The 22,958-nt window shown below is 30.5% G+C and overlaps 1 protein-coding gene and 1 long non-coding RNA gene across 2 annotated transcripts; both read left to right on the top strand.

Moving 5' to 3' along the window:
- Nucleotides 1–2,808: 2,808 nt before the first annotated feature.
- Nucleotides 2,809–13,536, top strand: LOC129317936 (non-specific lipid transfer protein GPI-anchored 12-like). Its single transcript, XM_054962366.1, has 3 exons — nt 2,809–3,270; nt 12,368–12,421; nt 13,246–13,536. Exons 1-3 carry the CDS (start codon nt 2,886–2,888, stop codon nt 13,413–13,415), a joined length of 609 nt encoding a protein of 202 aa, XP_054818341.1. The 5' UTR covers nt 2,809–2,885; the 3' UTR covers nt 13,416–13,536.
- A 1,175-nt stretch (nt 13,537–14,711) lies between these two features.
- On the top strand, nt 14,712–18,016 carry LOC129317902 (uncharacterized). The gene is made up of 3 exons (XR_008595087.1): nt 14,712–14,759; nt 16,428–16,481; nt 17,791–18,016. It is a non-coding gene; the product is annotated as an uncharacterized LOC129317902 (long non-coding RNA).
- The last annotated feature ends 4,942 nt before the right edge of the window (nt 18,017–22,958 follow it).

Below are 22,958 nucleotides of genomic sequence, written 5' to 3'. Positions count from 1 at the left end.
ATTGAGTTACATCCAAACAAAGTTGAGAGATTTTTAGTTCCAATCATATCAAAACTATACAGATTAAATTATACTAGGTCAATTTTTAGATATTGAATTACATTAAGTGAAAAGAATAGGAATTAAATAATTAATTTTTCTAGTTTATTTTTTTCTTTAAATTATGCTTGTAATCAAGCTTTTTTTAAAACAAGAGAAAAGAAAATAATTATTGGATATAATATCTTCTTTTTCCAAGTTTCTAAATCCCAGCAGAAACTATAAAATTTGGAGAGTGAGTTCTTTATTTATTTTGCCTTCTTTTTTCCTTGCTGTTTCTTGTTGCCGATCTAAGCGCCTCCGTTTAACTTTAACTATCTTCCACAATTCCCAAAAGGCCCAAATTATTAGCCTCACATTCGCATCTTACTCTCTCCAGGGGACACACAGCCAATGAAATTTTGCCTTATACTTCTAGATTTGGATGTGATACACAGTAAATTTAATCATTTGATTTTTTTTTTTGAGAGAGAGGAAGAAAATAATTGTATGGATAATCAACTTGATAAATCAATAATAAATAAATGTGTTAAATAAGAGTATTGATAGGGACGCGGAAGCAGAATCGTGCTAGTTTAGGGACAGAACCCTGAAACAACAAAAATACAAGAACAAAAAAGAAAGGGACGAAATTTATGACGGAAATAAAGAAAGGTATGAAGTAAACAATAGAATAATGATCAAGGAGAAGATCCTCTAGAGCACCTGCCTCTAGGAACCTCAACCTTCGAAGACACCACAAGAGTTGATCACGCTCTTGATCACGTCTGTTTCTCACACGGGATACCACCACAAAGCACTAAGGCTCACAAGAGTTATAAATTCTAAAATGAATAATTTCATTCAACTTCTGTGTTGTTTACAATAGGGAGCATGCCTAATTTATATAGGCTCATAGAAAAAATATTTTCTAAAATTAAAACCCTAATTTCCTAATACTAAAAGGAGAAATAATATAAAATAATGATAAAATATTCAGCCACATAATTTAGGAGATGTGATCCTAAAATTATGGGATTACAAAATTTAGAAATTAATACTATAATTAATTCTACCATTTGACTAGACTCAAAATAGAAAATCAAATCAGAGGATCATTAAAATAGGAAATAATTTATGAGACAATCAAGGGATCATAAAGGATTTAAAATCACGCCACCCTTGACTTCTTTACTAGGGTTTCATGCCTCCTTGCTTGCAAGAGGCTCAACTTATAGTCTTCATTGTATTGGGCTAAGGTCTGCATCTCTTGGGCTTGACTCTTCATAAGTTTGGATCCTAAATACATTATACACGTATAGATGCTCTCCTTTAGGTTTGAGAGGAGTGCCCCAATGCTCTCCAAGCTCTTGAACTTCTTGCACAAGACTAAACAAGGCTTGCTTCATGGCTTTAGTTCGGGCTCTTGTTATTAGACCTCCAATATGTTGTAATGGGTCTTTAGGTACGTTGGATTAGAAGTATTGGGTTCCTTCTATGTCACCATGCTCATGATTACCATCCTCAAGCTTCGTTGCCATTAATGCTATGTCACCCGTGCCATAGGGTCCATCGAGTATATAAATGATAAAGACTGGCTCAATATCCAAGTGAGCATGACGCCATCTCTATTGGAGATATTCATTAACATGAGCATTAGTGTCCAATTTAACAACTATGATAAGACAATTGAAGGTAAATTGAACAAATAAAAGGGCACACACTCCTTGCAATTCCAAGAGTAGAATTAGAGTTGGAAACAGCGAGCTCGACCCATATGAGCTCAACCCTTATGGGCCCGACCCTTAAGGGCCCAGGCTCTTAAGCCCGATTTTTTAAAATACCTCATTTTTTAAAACTTGACTTTTATATAAAGGGCTCAAGGTTAGGCCCATAAGCCTTTATTATTATTTAAAAAAATTAAAAATTAAGATTTTTAAGTATAATATTTCATAATTTTTAAAATAATATAAATTATAATGTTTAAAAATTAAAAATAAATAATAAAAATTCTAATTTTCAAGTATAAACATATATTCTAAAGTTTAAATTTGATTTAAAAATTAAAAGTATTTTACTTTTCAAGGGAAAAATAAAAACAGGTTTAAAAGAGCTGCTTGAGCGCGTTTTTTCAGGGCGTACAAGACCAGGCTTGAAAGCCCTGCTTCCTTAAAAATTTCATTTTTTCAAACTTGAACCCTTATAAAAATTGGCTTAAAAAGGCAGTTTTTTAAGCCTGACCTTTATTCTCAACTCTAAGTAGAATTTATGTCTATAACGTGATATGATCAAAAAACAGAGATTAAAGGGATAAGAGAGAAACCTCAAAGAAGAAAATAAGAAAGTTGAAATCTTTTTTATTGTTGCGCGCATAAAATACAATGGAGTTATCTTCTATTCGTAAGAACATATATATAACCAACTAAGCCAAATAAGAATGTATAAAATAATAACCAAAATATATAATTGGATTATATGAAATCAAGTTCTAGATTTTTTTTCTTTTTTACATAAAAGTTTAGGGTTTTAAAAACTTACCAGGTACCGAACATGCATCTAAACTTAAAGAGTATTTATATTAGTGCTTGTAGATTATCCACTAAGTAAAATTTTCATATTAATAGTAGGATTTAATCTCATCAGCTGACCTTGTGAGTTACCGACATTTGTTGTTTTGATGAGGAGATGATGCTTAGGTCGTGCACCGAAACTAAATGCTTCTCCACAGGTTTTTTTTTTTTTTAGCAAAAGCTTTTCCACAGATTCAAAAAGCCCAAATAACTATACATTTAGCCTCGCATCCCCACTCGAGCTAGAGACAAAAAGAGACTCTCCCAAGCACATTACACTCAAAAATCGCTATCAGTATGGCCAGTCTCAGAACGGCAGCCATTGTTACTACTCTAATAATCACAGCAACACATCACAGCACGTCAGCAAAGCCTCCGTCTCCTCCGACACCACCGGGCATAGCTCCGGTGCCGGCAGGGGCGATTACAGAATGTTTCAGAGTCTTAGTGAACACATCAGATTGCCTGAGCTTTGTGAAATCTGAAAGTAACCTCACAAAACCAGAGAAAGGATGCTGCCCAGAGATAGCAGGACTAGTGGAAAGTAACCCCATTTGCTTGTGTGAGCTGTTAAGTCATCCTGGAGCTTCTGGTTTCGCCATTGATGTTAAGAAAGCTCTCAACCTTCCTTCTGTTTGTGGAATGTCTTCTTCTTCCGCTCCTAATGTTACTTCCTGCTCAGGTACGTAACTTACTTCTTCAATGATCATCTATCGTCATTCGCCTCTCAAGTTTTCATTTTTAATTTGTTCGATCTGTTAGTTGTTTCTGAGAATCCTGATAGAGTATAATATAATCTGAGATTTTGGGAATCAAATCTAGTTTTCATCAGGACTGGTTTTTTGGGGTATCGTAATGTTGGAATTTGGAGAATGAATTGAAAAGAATCTTAGAAATTATAGTTCATTATTTACATCTGCAGATCCAATAATCACGGGGTCGTTTTCCTCTTACCAAAAAAAAAAAAAAGCTTAATTACGTTGATGAATGTGCAGAATATTGCACCGTCTTCAATAATGTGGTGCTATTTGCAATTTTATATTGGCAACGTTTTTTGAAAAAGATATATTGTGTTTTTTATCAATATAATTCACATAAAGATGAAATTTATTAAAAGTCTCAATATTCATAAATATAAAAATGAGCTCACAGTTTATTTTTTGAGATCGTTATAAGCCTTGATTTATTTTTTATACATTATTTGGATAATGAGCCACATTTTTTTTTTGTTTGCTAAATGCTGCAACTTGTTATAAATTTTGTATAAATTTACTATATATTGATGATATTTTTAGTGAAAATATAAAACAAAAACATGTGTGAGAAGAGAAAGATGTGATTATATGATTATAGGAACATCAAACGTCCTCTCTTTTTTATGAACGTATAATGAATAAGTGGACAAGAACCCACTAATGTCTGGGAATTGTAGGGAATGGTTGAATAATTCAAAAAAGACAAAATTAGTTATATATATATATAATACAATTTTCCATAATTAAAACTTTAAAAATGTCACTCTCTCCTTTTAATTTCATGAACGTATTGGCAAAATTTGATCTGAAAATTGAATTTCATATCGAAGTTAATTACAAGGAAGATGAAGAATACATGTTTTATCTTTTTTTTTTAATAACAATATCTATTTTATCTTTAATTGGAGTGAGAGTGTTGTTGAAATAGTTTCAAAGTAAGATAGTAGCCTAGCTTATATAAAGTTGTGCCAAAGTGCTGTGAGATTCCAGCTTCAAGGCATCCTATTGTGTTAGAAATTTGCTGGTAGGGTTTTGTTCTCCTTGTCATCATCCCTGCTCTCGATTCGATTCAGATTTTTATACAATAGATAAATAATTTATTTTTTAATAAAAAAATATAAGTTTACATATATTACATTAATTTTATTCCTATTTCTTTTTTCGATGAAAATATAACACACAAAGGTACTAGACCCTAATGTCAAAAGCTAATAACTGAGAAATATAGAGAGGGGGGTTCGAAAAAGCAACAAAACCATCTCGTCGAGCCAAGGCATCCTTTTCAAGTTTATTCGCGACAGCATTAGCCTCCCGTTTATACCATTGAACTGAGACCGACCAATCCCATCTTAGCATATTTTGGATTTCAAGGATAATATTTTGAACCGGGTGCTGTGGACAAGTAATTGTATTAATAGCTTCAGTCGCCTCCAAAAAATCTGATTCAATTTCAATGTTCTTCCATCTTGAGTCCCAAGCCTGCTTGAGCTTCCAAAGCACTCCCCACAACTCTGCATGCAGACTATTCCTATAGCCGATATGAAATAGGAAGCCTTCAAGGAATCTCCCTTCATGATCACGAGCTACTCCTCCATACCCTGTCGTTGCACCATCCTCCCCACTAGCCCCGTCTAAATCTTAACCACACCAATATCTGGAACAGTCCAATGATCACTGTTCCGTAATAGTTTCTTCAACATAAGATTTGGACTGGATCGTCATGGCTTGCACTTGAGAAATGACTCCCTGAGCTTCAGACTCTTTACCCTAGAACACTTTAATATTTCTCCACAGCCATAGTTGCTAACATAATGAAACAAATCAAACACCTCATAGGATGCCCTTTACCTCTGTATGCTTATATAAGTTCCAATCGATCTATTCAATGTTATTAGTATAAGCTAAGAAATCTGATTTGAGGTCCCTAGGAACCAAAATTTCCCAACAAGCAGATGCTAGGACACAATCTTGTAGCACGTGTAATATGTCTTCTCAACACTCAGGACATTGGTGGCAAGAATCATTGCATTGAATTCCTCTAACTGCACGCAAAGAGTTCGTCATAAGCCTACCCTTTAGACACAGCCATAAGAATGTTTTGTTTCTCTGAGGAATAGGTGCCTTCCAAATTCTCCTTCACAAGTATTTGTTATTAAAAGCAGGGCTCGAGCACAACTGCATATAAGCAAATTTAGTGGTGAATTCACCATCATGAGACCATTTCTACCTTGGTAAATCCTCTACATTGTTGCATGAGAACTTATATATTTGGGTAAGTATTTTTGTGGGAAGATACTCAGCAAACTTCGCCCTATTCTAATTGCCAGATGTAGTTAAGAACTAGTCCACAGTTTCTTCACTAAGCATGTCAGGAGCCTATTTCAGAGCATATGTAATTAAAGCCTCATGGTGAGGCAGCCAACAATGCTTCCAAAACTTCACCTTCGTTCCTTTTCCAATACTTCAAGCAATACCGTTTGAAGTTTCTTCCTAAACACTACATAAACCACGCCAAGCATTTGACTTACTCCTTCAGGCCTCAACCTTAGGGATAATATCATCACTACATTAATACTTCCCCCCTTATAAATCTAACCCACTCCTTTAAGCCTCAACTTTAGGGATAATATCATCACCACATCGATACTTCTCCCTCTTACTTATCAATCCCTACCCTAGTTTCATTATAAAGGCTTCGTTTTGATAGTGAGCCTGCTTGAGACTAAGCCCCCATCCTCCTTCCGACAACAAACACCCTCCTAAGAAACTAAACGCATTTTCTTTTAGGATTCCATTTCACCCCAGATAAAACTACAGCACTTCTTATCAATTTCATTGCACATATGGATAGGTAGTGAATTTGATTACATAGTATAGCTAGGAAAAGTGGCAATAATAAAGGAAACTAATATGTATCTAGCTGCCAGTGACAAGGTATTTTCTTTCCATGATGATAGCCTTTTGTCCATCTTGTTCAAAACATACCGATAAATATCTTTGGAGACCCGCTTATGATGTAACGGGACCCCTAAGTACTTAACAAGATCAGTAGTAGGAGTAAATTCAAGAAAGTTGCTAATTTCCTTGGCCAGAGAACTCTTGACATTTTCAGAGAAGAAAACTCTAGACTTAGTGCTACTAACTTTTTCGCCTGAAATATAACAAAAATCATCAAGACAAGCTTTGATCATACCAGCATGTTCCAAACTAGCTTCGGCAAAAAGAAGGAGATCATCTATAAAGAAGAGGTGGGAAATAGCAACTCCATTCTTCTTCAATCTAAATGGCATCCAGGTCTCATTTTCAACCTCATTTTAAATCATATGGCCTAACTTCTCCATTACCAAAACAAAGAAAAGAGGAGATAGAGGATCCCCTTGTCTGACTCCTCTAGAAGGTGTGAATTGTGGCCCTATCTCACTATTCCATATAACCTGCATAACCACTGTAGATAAGCATTGAGAAACTAGCTGTACATAGTTTGAAGGCAAGTCTAACTCCTTTAGACAATCAACAACAAACTCCCATCAAACACAATCATAGGCTTTTTCCGGGTCAATTTTCAAAATCATGTAACCCTGCTTCCCCTTGGATCATTTAAAAGAATGAATGATCTCTTGTGCAACAATAATATTATCTATACTATGTATACCAGGTACAAAACTACATTGATTTGGTGCAACCGCTCTAGGTATGATGCTTTTTAATCTAGTAGCAAGAATCTTTGTAATAATCTTATAGACCACATTACAAAGACTTATTGGTAGAAAATCCTTCATAGTCTCTAGACTATCAACTTTAGGAATGAGGATGATATTCATATCATTAATGTCTTTAACCAAGCTCGGTTCTTGAAAGATTTAGTTCACAAGCTTAAAGACAGAGCTGCCAACTACTTCCCATTAGTTCTGAAAGAAAAGAGGATTCAAACCATCTGGTCCAAGAGCTTTTAAAGGTCCTATTGAGGAAATAGCATCCTTTATTTGTTTTTCAGACACTTTACACCCCATTAACTTAAGAGAGTGGCTCTGAACCTTCGGGAAACCTCCTTTAAACCTCCTTTATTGATTTGGAAAAAGCTTATGACCGTATACCAAGAGAAGTGCTTTGGAAAACGTTGGAAAAAAAGGGAGTACGGATTGCTTATATTAAAGCCATACAAGATATGTATGAGGGGGTAAAAACTAGTATAAGAACGCCTAGTGGTCAAACAAAGGATTTTCCTATAAAGATTGGACTACATCAGGGATCATCTCTGAGTCCTTATTTGTTCAACTTGATTTTAAATGTTTTGACGGAACATATTCAAGAGGAAATCCCGAAATGTATGCTCTTCGCGGATGATATAGTTCTTATAGCAGAGACAAGAGAAGAGGTTAATTGCAAACTTGAGTTATGGAGGAGGACATTGGAGTCGAAAGGTTTTCGTCTGAGTAGAAGTAAGACGGAATATTTATATTGTAAATTTGGTAAAGGACTATTCGAAAATAATTTGGAAGTGAAATTGGGAGATCAAATCATACCTCAAGTGGAAAAGTTTAGATATTTGGGAGCCATTATTCAAAATGATGGCGAAATCAGTGGAGATATTTCACATAGAATTCAAGCTGGGTGGTTTAATTGGAGAAAAGCTAAAGGAGTTATTTGTGACCGTAAGGTGCCTAATAAACTTAAAGGAAAGTTTTATCGTACTGCTATCAGACCGGCAATGTTATATAGTAGTGAATGCTGGGCTCTAACGGGACAGCAAGAGCATAAAGTTGGAGTAGCAGAGATGAGAATGTTACGATGGATGTGCGGACATACACGTAAAGATAAAATTCAAAATGAGCACATACGTGAAAAAGTGAGGGTGGCACCTATTGAGGAAAAAATGGTAGAAAATCGGTTGAGATGGTTTGGGCATGTACAAAGAAGACCAAGGGAGGCACCAGTGAGAAGAGTGGAACATATAACTTTGAGTCCGATTAAGAGAGGTAGAGGAAGGCCTAAGAGAACACTCTTGGAAGTTGTTGAACGTGATCTCTTAATTAATAATATTTCTAAAAGCTTAATAAATGATAGAACACAATGGCGTCTTGCAATCCATGTAGCCGACCCCACCTAGTGGGATAAAGGCTTGTTGTTGTTGTTGTTGTTGTTGTTGTTGAAGGGGGTCACCCTTCAACATAAAGTTTAGCGAAATATTCTGTGACCATCAGTTGTAGAGTCCTAGCATCATAAACCCAGTCCCCATCATCACCTTTGAAGGCTTTTATATGTTTTCTCTTCTTCCAGCATTGTGTCATGTTGTGGAAATTTCTTCTATTTTTATCACCATGACTATACCAATTACATCTAGACTGTTAAAGCCACATAATCTCCTCTTGCTCCAAGATACCCTCCAATCTCCTCCAAACTTCAATTCATTTATCTTCAAGAGATGTTGAATTTAGATTTTTGATTAACCTTCTATTAATCCCTTCTAGTTGGCAAATCAGATCAAATTTCTGCTTATTTATATTGCCAAATACCTTTTTATTCTAGTTAGAGGTGGTGTTAACAAATCTCTCCACATTTACACTCCAATCATTCAAATGGCACCACAATCCCTTAACCAGAGTACTAAAATTCTCATGAGTAACCTAAGGTGCAAAAAACTGAAATCCCTTCTTCCTTCTCGTACTATCCATCGTACTTTGAAGCTTCAATAGGAGAGGATAATGATCAGATTGAATTTAGGCAGGTAGACAACATTAGCCTCTAGAAAATTCTCAAACCAATAAGCGTTTACTAGAAAATGATCAATTCTACTCTAAGATCTTCCATTGCTCCACATAAATCTTGGTCCCTGATAGCCCAGATCAATAACACCAGACTTTAAGACCTAATCTTGAAAGCATCTATTAGGTTTAGGTGACGTTTGAGACAATGTAATCCTCTCTTCATCACGTAAGGTTGCATTAAAGTCTCCTCTTATGCACCATTTTTGTACCCCTTGTTCTTCAATTAATTTAAGATGCTGCCACAATACTCGTCTTCTATCATTTCTTGGATTACCATAAACGATCGAGAGATCCCATTCATATCTGGTATTAGAATTAAAATGCCCATGCAGTACTTGTTCATATATTGCTTTAACATTAAACTTCACTTTATCACCCTAGAAGCACCATATACCTCCACTGTATCCGTTGGCCTCCACACAATCAAAATTACTAAGCCCAAATTTTCTAGCCAATGCTTGAGCCCTAGAACTATCTTGTCTAGTTCCAAGCAAAGCCAAGAACCCAAGCTTATAACGCTTGTGTAAATCAGCCAAAAGACCTAGTAAAACACGTCCTCCAGATCCACGTACATCCCATACAAGAATATTATATTTATATGAGCTATCCATATACACTAATATAAAGAAAATAAAGAGCATATTTAGACCTCTAAGGGCCGTTCATCGCACCCTAGAACGTCAATCATCTCCTTTTCAATCACGTCCCTTGACAACAGATTAGAATGAATGAGGAAATTATGTGGTTGGCCTGAACCTAGATCTAGTGGAGCATCATCTATCCTCATAATATTTGACTTAATATCAGCATCACCTTCATCTAAATATTGCTCGGAAGTTAAGTCCATACGCTCCACCATCTCATCCCCTTATCCTTTTCATTTTCCCTTGACTCTTTCTAGATAATATCATAAACCACCTTGTCCAGGCCCAATCTAGTCTTAGCTTGGTTCATAATATCCATCCTAACTGATTTCTTTTTCATTATTACATGGCCCAGGATGTTGGTCTGGTTCGTTTCCTTAGTTTGGTCCATTTTTATGACTTTGAATGAGCCTAATCTTTTTCTCAGCTTTCTTGTATCCAGGTGTCTCATTATTTTCCATATCCGTAATCTCTTTAAGTGGTGCCCTTTTCTCCATAATCTTCGGGTTTCCCACCTCTAAATCTAACTATTTATTATCTAAGGCTGAGAATCTGGATCATAATGCTCCAAATTGATTTTCCCCCCTGATTGCCCGCTTTGATTCTGACGACTGCCCTTCTGACCAACCACCGCATCAAAAATGCCTATGTCTCTACACTAGCATCCAAGAATCATAATGGATCTCTAAATTTGCCTCCTTTTCCCCCTCATCATCATTATCAACCTTTTCATGGTGCTACTTGGCCTCATCATTATTTTTGACCACTGCCCGACATTGATCAGCCCTCTCCATTTGCATCCCATTGTTTTCTAGTTTTTGTATTTTTTCGTGACAATGATCGATATCATGACCGTATTTGCCATATTTAAAGCAAATCAGGTGTATGCCTTCGTATTGGATCTCCTTGTCTTTACTATTAATAAAAATAATCGGACGTATAGCTGTGCTAAGGTCAAGCTCTACACAGATTTGAGCGAATGTCCCCTTCCTCCTCCTTATTGTTGTCATGTCAACTTTTAGAACTCTACTAATCTGAGAGCCTAACACGTACAAAATACCCTTGTCATAGTAATCTAACAGAAGCTTGTAAATTTGAATCCATGCTGCAATCTTTATGATTTGCTCTTCATCAAGCTTGATATCCTCCTTCCATGGTTGCAAAGTGAGGTAGTGATCGAAGAGCAACCAAGGCCCACCAGTTAAAGCAAGATCATAGTCATCTCGATTTTCAATTGCACCACAAAAACCTTGAACCTACGTCAAGCACAAATACCTCACCCTTTCTTCCCCGCATCTGAGGTAGTTTATATATATATAGTTTAGACCATTCACCCAAGGAGGTTAACTATCAGGGAATCCTCCCACTTTTTCACCAATCGTTGTTTCTCTAGCAGAGGTATGATCACATTTAGACCACACGGGGTCATCTAAACAGATATTCTAGATTTTCACTTGTCATTACTCCACCAGTCCTCCTCTTCAGGTATCTCATCCTTCCTATTGGTACAAGCCTGCTTGTACGACTTCCTACCTTTATTTGTCTCCTTTCCAGCCTCATCACCGGTCTCCCTTCCCTCCTCACTAGTGTTTATCTCAGAAAACTCGTCATCCATCATCTAAGGCTCGTGTCTAGGAACAAGAGCCTGGTTGTTCGAGAATATACCATCATCTGCACATACTTTCTTCCTTCTCCGGTCAAGAGCATCCCTCTCCTTCGATGTCGGCATCGAAGCAACTCTCTCTTTCCAGCTCTCTCTTCTCGATTTTCGTGGTTCCCTAGGTTGCTTATTAGAATATTAGAAGTTAGCAATATTGATGAGGGAATTTCTCATGAATTCCATGAAGACATATTTTGGTTTGGATCAATTTTATTCCTATTTCAACAAGGTATTTTTTTTCACCTACATTTAACTAAGCATAAAAGAAAAATATAAAAAAAATTATTGGCATGCTTTATAAATATGATAGAAAAAAAACTACTCCCTCTGTTTAAAAATAGAAAGCATTTTTTGAAGAGTTTGATGTTAAAAATGTAAGGCATTTTTAATCTTTTAAGGTGTAATCATTATTTATTTTTCAAAAATGTCCTATTGATAATGACTTTATATTTATTATAGGATATTTAATAGGGTAAATATAAAAAGATAAGGTTAATTTGAAAGTAGGTAATTACTTTATTAGAGGTGAGATTGAGTTAAAAATTCCTTATATTTTTTAACAAAGAGAGTGTCCTCTTTCTATTTTATAAAAAAACAAGTATCATATTTAAAAATATAGAACATTTTAGTATTTTTTAAGAATAATTCATAGGATTTTTAAAAAAAATATTTAATGAATATTTAAATAAATAAGTATGTTTATACTTATTCGTGATTAAATTATTTTATTATATAAAAATAAATATAGAAAAAGTACATAATTCTTCAGAAATTCTTGATGATGTTCATTATTTTTTTAGAGGTGGTAGTTAGTTAAAAATAACTCATAATTTTTGTATCAATATTTAATATCACTTCCTATTATTAGTCAAAAATCTGGCTATCATCATTTTAATTTTGATGATTGAATAAGATAAATATTTCTTAATTTTTTATTGTTATGTGTTCTTTTCAGCTGCGGGAGTCCCAGTGTCGTTGGCTCCAATAAGTCAAGATGCCACGTCTCCGAGTAAGACAAATGAAATATACATATCTCTATTATCGATATAATTACTCCTTTTCTTTTTTGATAAAGTGCTCATTATTCTTAACCCTCTTCAATATCATGCCTTTTTTTTTTTTGGTCCCCACCACGTGCCATGCTAGCTATACAAGTTTTTTGTTTTTCCGCTCAAATCCAAGTGACTTGCTATTTTCACTTTTCAATTGATTACGCTCAGTTATGTGTATTTACTATTTACGTAAATCTATCAACTGCGCTGTTCCAAGTAATTAATGTGAATTCACTGGTAAAAAAAAAAAGTAATTAATGTGAATTCTGGTCAAAAAAGCATAACGAATAATTAGTGCCGAGAATTGTGAGAAGAAAGTGACTTCTTTGGTTTTTGACTAAAGGTAGCTAGTATTCTTCTTTGAAAAATTGAATTTAAGAATATTAAAAATAAATAAATATGATTATTTCTAAATATATTAATTAAATACATGTCAGTTAACGAACCCTCCAGATATTTTACAAAGTAAGAGCCTCAGCTCAGCTGTCGAGAAGATGAATCAACTATTACAGGTCTCACATGGAAAAGTCACATAAAAGTGATGTTTATAAAATTAGATGTCCTCTTACACAACCAGCAAGTTTTTCAGGATGAGTCATGTCTTTGAATTTATACTTGTAATATTATTACCAAAAAAATAATTTTTGAAATGTTAAGTGCTTATTATCATATATTATTCGACAAAACAATTTATTTATTATAATATTGAGTTTAAAGAAAATATTTTTGAAGACATGAGAATCAATTTAAGCTCTTAGCTTTTACTGCCATTAATTTGCAGGTGATGTACCAGCAGAAGGATCAGCACGAAGCCCTTCATCAGAGGAATCTGCTTTGAGCTATCTTGGAAGCCAAGATGATGAAGATGGAGCTTCCACCATTATCAAGGACTTCACTCTCAATTTCATATTATTAGGCTTGGCCACATCTATCGTCTTCATATTAGTATGATTTTTCAGCATTATTATTAATTATTATGTTCTTTATTAATGTCATTTTTGAACTCACTAGTATAATGTATAGATGTATGGCGCCCCTTGACAATCAATGGCTAAAAGATATAGTTGTTAAACTCTCAAGTTAACTTTATGAATTTAATATTTTTATGTTTTTAATTTATAAAATTGTGTCAACTTATTCATAAACTCAAATTAGATATAAACTCGATTAAACTAGTGAGTTTATCATTTTTATGTTTCTAACTTACAAAAATTGTATCAATTAATTTATAAACTCGAACTAAATGCAAGTTTGGTTAAACTTGTTAAGCTCATCAATTTTTTTTAATTGAGCGAGTTAAGTATGAAGAAAATAAAAAACTTGAAATGCAAAAACTAATATTAATAAAAGAGAAAACAGAAATATAAAAAATAAGTTTTTCCTATTTTAAAATTATTATGTCTTGTATATGATAATTTATCAATGTATAGATGTGTTTAATTTCAATGATTTATATTTTTAATACATTTAAATTAAATTACGATCATATTTTAATAATTATTTATTAATAAAAATAAACTCTTATAAGTTTACAATCTAAATCTATGATGAGTTTACATTACTATTATAAGTTTATCTAAATTCATGAATTTAGCAATCTTGCTAAAAGATATGATCACTTCATCCATGGTGATTAGCACTTGTAAGATCAAGATAACTTTATGAGATTGACAGACTGAAATGAGCTAACATGTGAGATTCAGGCACATTTGGTACATAAAAAGTAGCAAAAATTACATATAAGTTATGTTGAGCAGGCTTGTATATAAATAAATATTACAAAATTTAAAAATTATGATCAAGTCCGTTAACATTTGAGTGTAAATTTTATAAAATTTATTTATAAATAAGTTTACTTTACATGATTAATTTTTCCTAAATATTACACCATCAACTATAAGATTACGTGGGACCTTAAATATTTTAACTGGAATTCCTCCCACATGTTTAAATACGTGGTTGTGTGACCCTTCTTGTTAATTACAAGGTCCTGTCCATTATTTTTATATAGGTAAAACAGTAGACTTGTTGCTAAATTAGAGGTTTAGGAGGGTTTGAAGTTTTAAGTTTATTTTTTATTTAATTATTTTTAAATTTTTTTAAAATGATACAATTTAATTATTACTATTAATAACGTTAATTTTAACCCTTAGTTGACTAAAAAATAATTAAAAAAAGAATTTAATCATTGCCATCGAGCTTCAGGTTTCGCCATTGATGTTAAGAAAGCTCTCAACCTTCCTTCTGCTTGTGGACTGTCTTCTTCTTCTGCTCCTAATGTTACTTCCTGCTCAGGTACGTACGGTACACTTACTTCTCCAATAATCATCTATCGTCTCTCGAGTTTTCATTTTTTATTTGTTCGATCTGTTAGTTGCTTCTGAGAATCCTGCTAGCATGTAATATAATATGAGATTTTGGGAATCAAATCTAGTTTTCAACAGGACTGGTTTTTTGGGGTATCATAATGTTTGAATTTAGGGACTGAACTGAAAAGAATCTAAGAAATTATAGTTCATTCTTTACATCTGCAGATCCATTAATAATCACGGTGTGGTTTTCCTATATATATATATATATATATATATAAAGCTTAATTACGTTTATGAGTGTGCAGAATATTGCACCGTCTTCAATAATGTGATGCTATTTGCAATTTTATATTGATAGTGTTTTTTCCAAAAAAGATATATTGTGTTTTTTATCAATATAATACACATAAAGATGAAATTTATTAAAAGTCTCAATATTCATAAATATAAAAATGAGCTCGCAGTTTATTTTTTGAGGTCGTTATAAGACTTGAATTATTTTTTATACATTATTTGGATAATGACTCACATGTTTTTTTTTAAAAAAAGGTGCAGCTTATTATAAATTTTATTATATATTGATGATATTTTGAGTGAAAATATAAAACAAAAACATGTTTGAGAAGAGAAAGATGTGATTATATGATTATAGGAACATCAAACGTGCTCTCTTTTTTATGTACGTATAATGAATAAGTGGACAAGAACCCACTAATGTCTGGGAATTGTGGGGAATGGTTGAATAATTCAAAAAAGACAAAATTAATTTTACATGTCCCTATATGTAAAATACAATTTTCCATAATTAAAACTTTAAAAGGGTCGCTCTCTCCTTTTAATTTCACGTACGTATTAGCAAAATTCGATCTGAAAATTGAATTTCATATCGAAGTTAATTACAAGGAAGATGAAGAATACATGTTTTATCTTTTTTTTTTTGGATAACAATGGCTTTTTTATCTTTAATTGGAGTGAGAGTGTCGTTGAAATAGTTTCAAAATAAGATAGTGGCTTAGCCTATATCCAAGTGTGTTGGAAATTTGCGGGTAGAGTTTTGTTCTCCTTGTTATCATCCCTGCTCGATTTGATTCAGATTTTTATACAATAGATAAATAATTTATTTTTTAAAAGAAAAAAATCTAAATTTACATGTATTACATTAGTTTTATTCCTCTTTCAACAAGGTATTTTTTTCACTTACATTTAACTAAGCATAAAAAGAAAAATATATAAAAAAAAATCATTGGCATGTTTTATAAATATGATAAGAAAAACTATTCTCTTTCTATTTTATAAAAAACAAGTATCATATTTAAAAATATAAGATAGTAATTTTTAAGAATAATTCATAGTTTTTTTAAAAAATATATTTAATAAATATTTAAATAAATATGTTTATACTTATTCGTGATGAAATTATTTTATTACATAAAAATAAATATAGAAAAAGTGCATAATTCTTGAGAAATTCTTCATGATGTTCATTGTTTTTTTAGAACTGGAAGTTAGTTAAAAATAACTCATGATTTTTGTATTATTATATAATATCACTTACTATTATTAGTCAAAAATCTGGCTATCATCATTTTAATTTTGATGATTAAATAAGATAAATATTTATTAATTTTTTACTGTTATGCGTTCTTTTCAGCTGCGGGAGTCCCAGTGTCGTCGTCTCTAATAATTCAAGATGCCATGTCTTCGAGTAAGACAAATGAAATATACATATTTCCATTATTGATATCATTACCCTTTTTCTTTTTGATAAAGTGCCCATTATTCTTAACCTTTTTTCAATATCATGCCCTTCTTTTGGTGGTCCCCACCACGTGCCGTGCTAGCTATACAAGTTTTTTGTTTTTTGGCTCTAATCCAAGTGACTTGCTATTGTCACTTCTCAATTGATAACGCTCACGAGGGACTAGTTATCTAAATTTACTGTTTATGTAAATCCATCAACTGCTCTCCTCCAAGTAATTAATGTGAATTCTTTGGCAAAAAAAAAAAGAAAAGAAAAGAAGAAGGAATTAATGTGAATTATGGTCAAAAAAGTATAACGAATAATTAGTCAGAGAATTATGAGAAGAAAGTGACTGCAACTATTCTTCTTTGAAAAATTGAATTTAAAAATAATATAAATAAATAAATATGATTGTTTCTAAATATATTAACTAAATACAGGTGAGTTAACGAGCCCTCCAAATATTTTACAAAATACTTCTTCCGTTAAAAAATATAAAATATTTTTAACAGAATCTCACTCGTTAATAAAGTAGCTATATAATTTTTAACTAATCCTATCTTTTTATATTTATCCCTATTAAACTCCTCACAATAAATACTTTTTAAAAAAGAAAATGATTATATCTCAAAAGATTAAAAATGTCTTACATTTTTTAATATTTAACTTCTCAAAAAATATTTTATATTTTTAAATGGAGGGAGCATAAAACATCACAGCATGACCTCCAAGATTGCTTCCATCCAACCATGCATACATGCATGTATACATACACACACATATATAGGGTGTTTTTTAGGAACCTGTTGAATTCAGTTGAATCAAATTTTATTTTAAATTTCTATATTTTTTTTATATTTTAGGTTTCCATACTTTTACTTTTTAATATTTTAGATCCCTATAACACTACCTGTAGGGAAACCTAAACCATAAAAAATAAATGTTCAGGGACCTATAATATTAAAAAATAAATGTAGAAACTTAAGTAAAGTGTAGGGATTTAAAATTATATTTTTTCAATAAAGCTTATAAGTTTAAAAGGTTCCAATATTCAACATGCAAGTCTTTTAAGATTAGTTATGTCTTTGAATTTGTACTTATAAATTGTGACATTATTATAAAAAAATACTTGTCAAAATATTAAATGTTTATTATCATACATTATTCAACAAAATAACTTATTTACTATAGTATTGATTTTAAAGAAAATATTTTTGAAGACATGAGAACCAATTTAAGCTCTTAATTAGCTTTTACTGCCATTAATTTGCAGGTGATGAACCAGCAGAAGGATCAGCGCGAAGCCCTTCATCAGAGGAATCTACTTTGAGCTATCTTGGAAGCCAAGACGATGAAGATGGAGCTTCCAGCATTATCAAGCACTCTACTCTTAATTTCATATTATTAGGCTTGGCCGCTTCTATCATCTTCATATTGTTATGATTTTTCAACATTATTATTAATTGTTATGTTCTTTACTAATGTCATTTTTGAATTCAGTTACACACGCGCACACACAATGGCCAGAAGATATTATGATCACTTTGTCCATGATAATCAGCGCTTGTAAGATCATGATTCCTTCGTGAGGTTGAGAGGCTGAAGCGAGCGAACGTGTGAGAGTCAGGCACATTTGGCGCATAAAAAATAGGAGAAATTACATATCAATCATGTGAAGCAATTTAAAAACCACAATTAAATTTTTTATGACATGAGTATAATTTAAAAATAAAATACAAAGACAATATTATCCTTATAAAAAATATTTAAGTTACACTTATAAAATATAAAAGTTACAATTATAAATTATTGATGTAAGAGTTGTAAATAATTAATGTAAAACTTTGTTAGTAATGTGTGACAGTATAACTATTTGATATTTGAAGTTATACTTATAAAATATTGAAATGATCATTATAAATTGCCGACGAGATAATTATATATAATTTGTATTAAACTTGTAATATATGATTAATTTAATTATTGAATATGTGAAGTTATAGTTATAAGATATTTTTAACCGAATGTCACTCTTCAATAAAGTAGTTACTTATTTTTAAATTAACCATATTTTTTATATTTATTTTTATTTAATAAAGTGTTTTATTTAAAAAAAATAAAGTAACCTATTCAACAGGGATACTTTTTTAAAAAAATAATAATTATATCTTAAAAATTTAAAATACCTTACATTTTTTAAACATTTAACCTCTCAAAAAATGTCTTAAGGCGTATAAGATTTAGACAATCTAAATTTATATTTTTTATTTATTAAAATAAAAATACATTAAAAATATAAAAAATTTTAATAAATCTATTTATCACCAATGGTTAATACAGATTTCATTTGGTAACCAAATGTAATATTAATTTTTAATAATTTTTATAAATTAACTATTTAAATATATTTTGAACAATATAACTATAATGTAAAATTTTCAATTTAAAATTTTATTATTTTAATTAATTAATTATTTAAATATATCCTGAATGATCCATATTTAATATTATATTTTTTAAAACTTTTATTTTGATAAATATAATATAAAAATTTTAAAAAATAATTTTAAATTAATGATAGAGATTATTTGAGAGAAAATGAAGACTTATAATACACTGAATCTTTTTAAAAAGCATTTTTTTAATTGGGATGAATGGAGTACTTTAATAACATATTTTTTTACCAATATTTGATGATAGATAAAAAAAAACTTATCAAAAAAAGACAATAACATACTTTATAAATATGATAAAAAAATTATTCTTTTTTCATTTTAGTATATTTACTATGGACAATTCATGGATTTTTTTCAAAATATTCATAATGAATATTTAAATAAAAAGTTTTTATATTTATTTGCGATTAAATTATCTTATTAAATAAAGATAAATATTAAAAAATATATAATTTTTAATAATTTAATTGTTTTTGAGATGCGGAAGTTGGTTAAAAATAACTTATAATTTTTGTATTATTATATAATATATCTTACTATTATTAGTCAAAAATCTGGTTATCATCATTTTAATTTTCATGATTAAATAAGATACCCTTTCACTAGAGACTTGTGAGTGAATATTTATTAGTTTTTTACTGTCATGCGTTCCTTCCTACTGCAGGGCCCCAGTGTCGTAGGCTCCAATAAGTCAAGATGCCGTGTCTCCGAGGAAGACAAATGAAATATACATATTTCCATTATCAATATCATTACTCTTTTTCTTTTTGATAAAGTGCTCATTATTCTTAACCTTTTTTAAATATCAGGCCCTTCTTTTGGTGGTCCCCACCACGTGCCATGCTAGCTATACAAGTGTTTTTCGGTCAAATTAAGTGAGTTGATATTTTTACTTTCAATTGATTGCATTTAGGGGTGAGTATGATTAGTTCGCTTCAGTTAAATCTCAAAATATATAAAATCAATCAATTGAATAACATTAAAAATAAAAATTAAATCGAACCGAACAAATTAATCTAATTGAATAAGGATTAAATTAAAATTTAATAATTTAGTTCAATCGGTTAATTTAACTTTTTGGTTTTATATTGAGTTATTAAAATTGAGCCTATTTTTTAAATATTAAAACAAACAACACTACAAAATTAAACTTTTTTTTCTATTCATTTTTTTTAATATGAGCCCATTCTAATTACATCCATATGATATAAAGTTCAAATATTATAAAGACATTGATAATCAAATAAACAACCACAAATAAACACCGATGATTAAATAATGGCCACATAATCTAGTCACAACAACTACTGATAAGAGTGACTGATTGAAATAGGGTTTCAAGTGATGTTATTATTTTTTATTCTTTATTAAAATAAAAAATAAAAATGAAATAAAATAATTTATAAATTAAATATAATTTATAAATTCATAAATTATATATAATTCGGTCGGTTCGGTCTATTCAATTTTAAATTTTACTAACCGAATCGAACCGATCAACTAAAATATTTAAAATAAAAAAACTAAATTAAACTGAAAAATTAAATAAACCAAATCAAATAAATAAAATTTTATTTAATTTTCAATTTCGATTTTGCTCGCCCCTAATTACACTACAAGGGGCTAGTTGTGTAAACTTACTATTTATATTAATCTATCAACTGCTTTCCTCCGAGTAATTAATGTGAATTCTGGTCAAAAAAAGTATGAACGAATAATATTTTTCTAAAGGAAAGCTTGTCCACTCACGCACTCCACTCGGATTCCAAGCTGCCACCCCTCTCATTCAGGGGTGGCTTAAGGCGCCACTGGATCAGTTGACCTTTGATTGAAGGTGATTGCAAATCTACTATTGATCCTTAAAAAATTGAACTTAAAAATATTAAAAATAAATAAATATGATTATTTCTAAATATATTAACTAAATGCAAGTGAGTTAACCAACCCTCCATATGTTTTACGAAATACTCCCTCTCCTTAAAAATATAAAATATTTTTAATTGAATTTCAATTCTAATAAAAATAATTATTTATCTTTAAATTAATCTTGTTTTTTTATATTTATCTCTATTAAATAGAATAACTTACCCTAAATAAATATAAATGATTTATTATAAAGACAGTTTAAAAAAAAAGACAATACTATATCTTCAAAGACAGTTGTCTTATATTTTTTTAACATTTAACCCCTAAACACATGACTTTACAGATTTGAAAGGAATGGTACAAAACATCACAATTTGACCTCCAAGATTCTCCCCCCCCTCCCCAAATACACACACTTACATTTATAGGGTGTTTTTTTTTAAAAACTTGTTTTATTTCCAAATGCAAGAGTGTTATAATAATTTTTGGTAATACAATTTTGCCTTCATTATTTGGCTTGATGGAATAAATGGAAGAGAGACTAATGTCAAGTTTCACATCAGAGAAATTTGAGAAGGATTCTAGTTATATAAGTGGACGCGCTATACATCCTAATGAATTAATCTTTTAAGAAGAGAGTAATAACCCATGATAAAGTGGTATATCTGTCAACCGTGTTGTAATCTTGAAAATGATTTTTCTGTTATTTTCTCTTTTAAAAGCTTCCTTCTCCAAGGCATATTTATCAACCGTGTTGTAATCTTGAAAATGATTGGTGGAGCAATAACACTTTTTGATCGAGTTTTGTTTTATGCGTACTTCTGCACTTGTATCATTGTTAATGCAGCGAGAGTCCTGGGCAAATTATTAATTTTTTGAAGAATTAAGTTAAATAAACAACGTAAAATTTGATGGCCGACTTGAAGTATTACAGTTCATTGATATATGCATGTGTACTATTTTATACCTCTCTGGCCACTATAATGGTCGCTTTTGATAAACCATTTATCTTTGGACAAAATTTTAATTGAGGTTATAGGATCATCCAAACCTTAGTTTGAATCTTAAAATGTCTATTTGAAAGTTAGTGATCTTAGGTAATGAAAGTTTTAAAAAAGTTTTTGCTCAAAAACCACAATGGAAACTGAAAACTATGGCTTTTGACTTTTGAGGTTAGGTTAATTGTATTTGTAGTGTTCAAACTTCGACGTCCCCCCCCCCCTCCATGTCTGTGTGTGTGTGTCTGTGATCAATCTATGTGAAATACTGCGCTTAACCAGTTCCTTTTCTTCCTTTTATATATTATATTCCAACTTATAATATTATGAGGTAATTATAATTAAAGTATATAAATATATTGATCCAACAAATAAAATAAAAAGAATAAGTTAGATCCCAAAATATTTAATTAATGACAATCAAATCCTCAATAAATTTTTAAAAAAATTAGTTGAAAATATTAATAACTATTTGAATTGATATTTAAAATTTATTTTGTAAAATTTTTTATCTAAAATCTAACTGATATTAATTCAATATTTTGCAACCTTGTTATCATTCTCTCAATAAAATATGTACCGATTTTGATAAACTAATAATTCTGTCTTCTATGAAATTTAGAATTTAAAATATAAAATATCTTCAAATTTCATATTAAAATTTGTAATAGCTAGAATATACCTGAAATTTAAGAAGATAAGAAAGTATGTAAAATATCTAGAACACATAAAGAGAAATCATAAAAAAAATATCATGATATAAAATCATTATATAACAATATAATTTTATAATGTTGGCATATTTTTTTATTTTCTAAGTTTAATATTTTATTAGCTAAAAAATTATATATCATATTATAGTTTAAAATTTATAGATTTATTTTAAATTTTGATAATTGAATATTATCATTTAATTCTAATTTTTTAAACATTAACCGTTTTTACTTATTAATATACTTTATATTTGTAATATATTTTTTCAAGAAAATGTAATTTTAAATTTAATATTTTTCTTAAAAATATCTTATAAAAATTATATTCATTTTTATTATTATATATTTTTATATAAATAAATTTTATTTTTTTAAATGACTTCTTAAAAATATCAAAGCATAAATTAC

Source organism: Prosopis cineraria, unplaced genomic scaffold, assembly GCF_029017545.1.
Source record: "Prosopis cineraria cultivar Desert tree isolate PC_DT_omini unplaced genomic scaffold, ASM2901754v1 PC8, whole genome shotgun sequence".
Lineage (NCBI taxonomy): Eukaryota > Viridiplantae > Streptophyta > Magnoliopsida > Fabales > Fabaceae > Prosopis > Prosopis cineraria.
The sequence above is the reverse complement of the archived record's forward strand: the minus strand, read 5'-3'. Positions and strand labels throughout refer to the sequence as shown.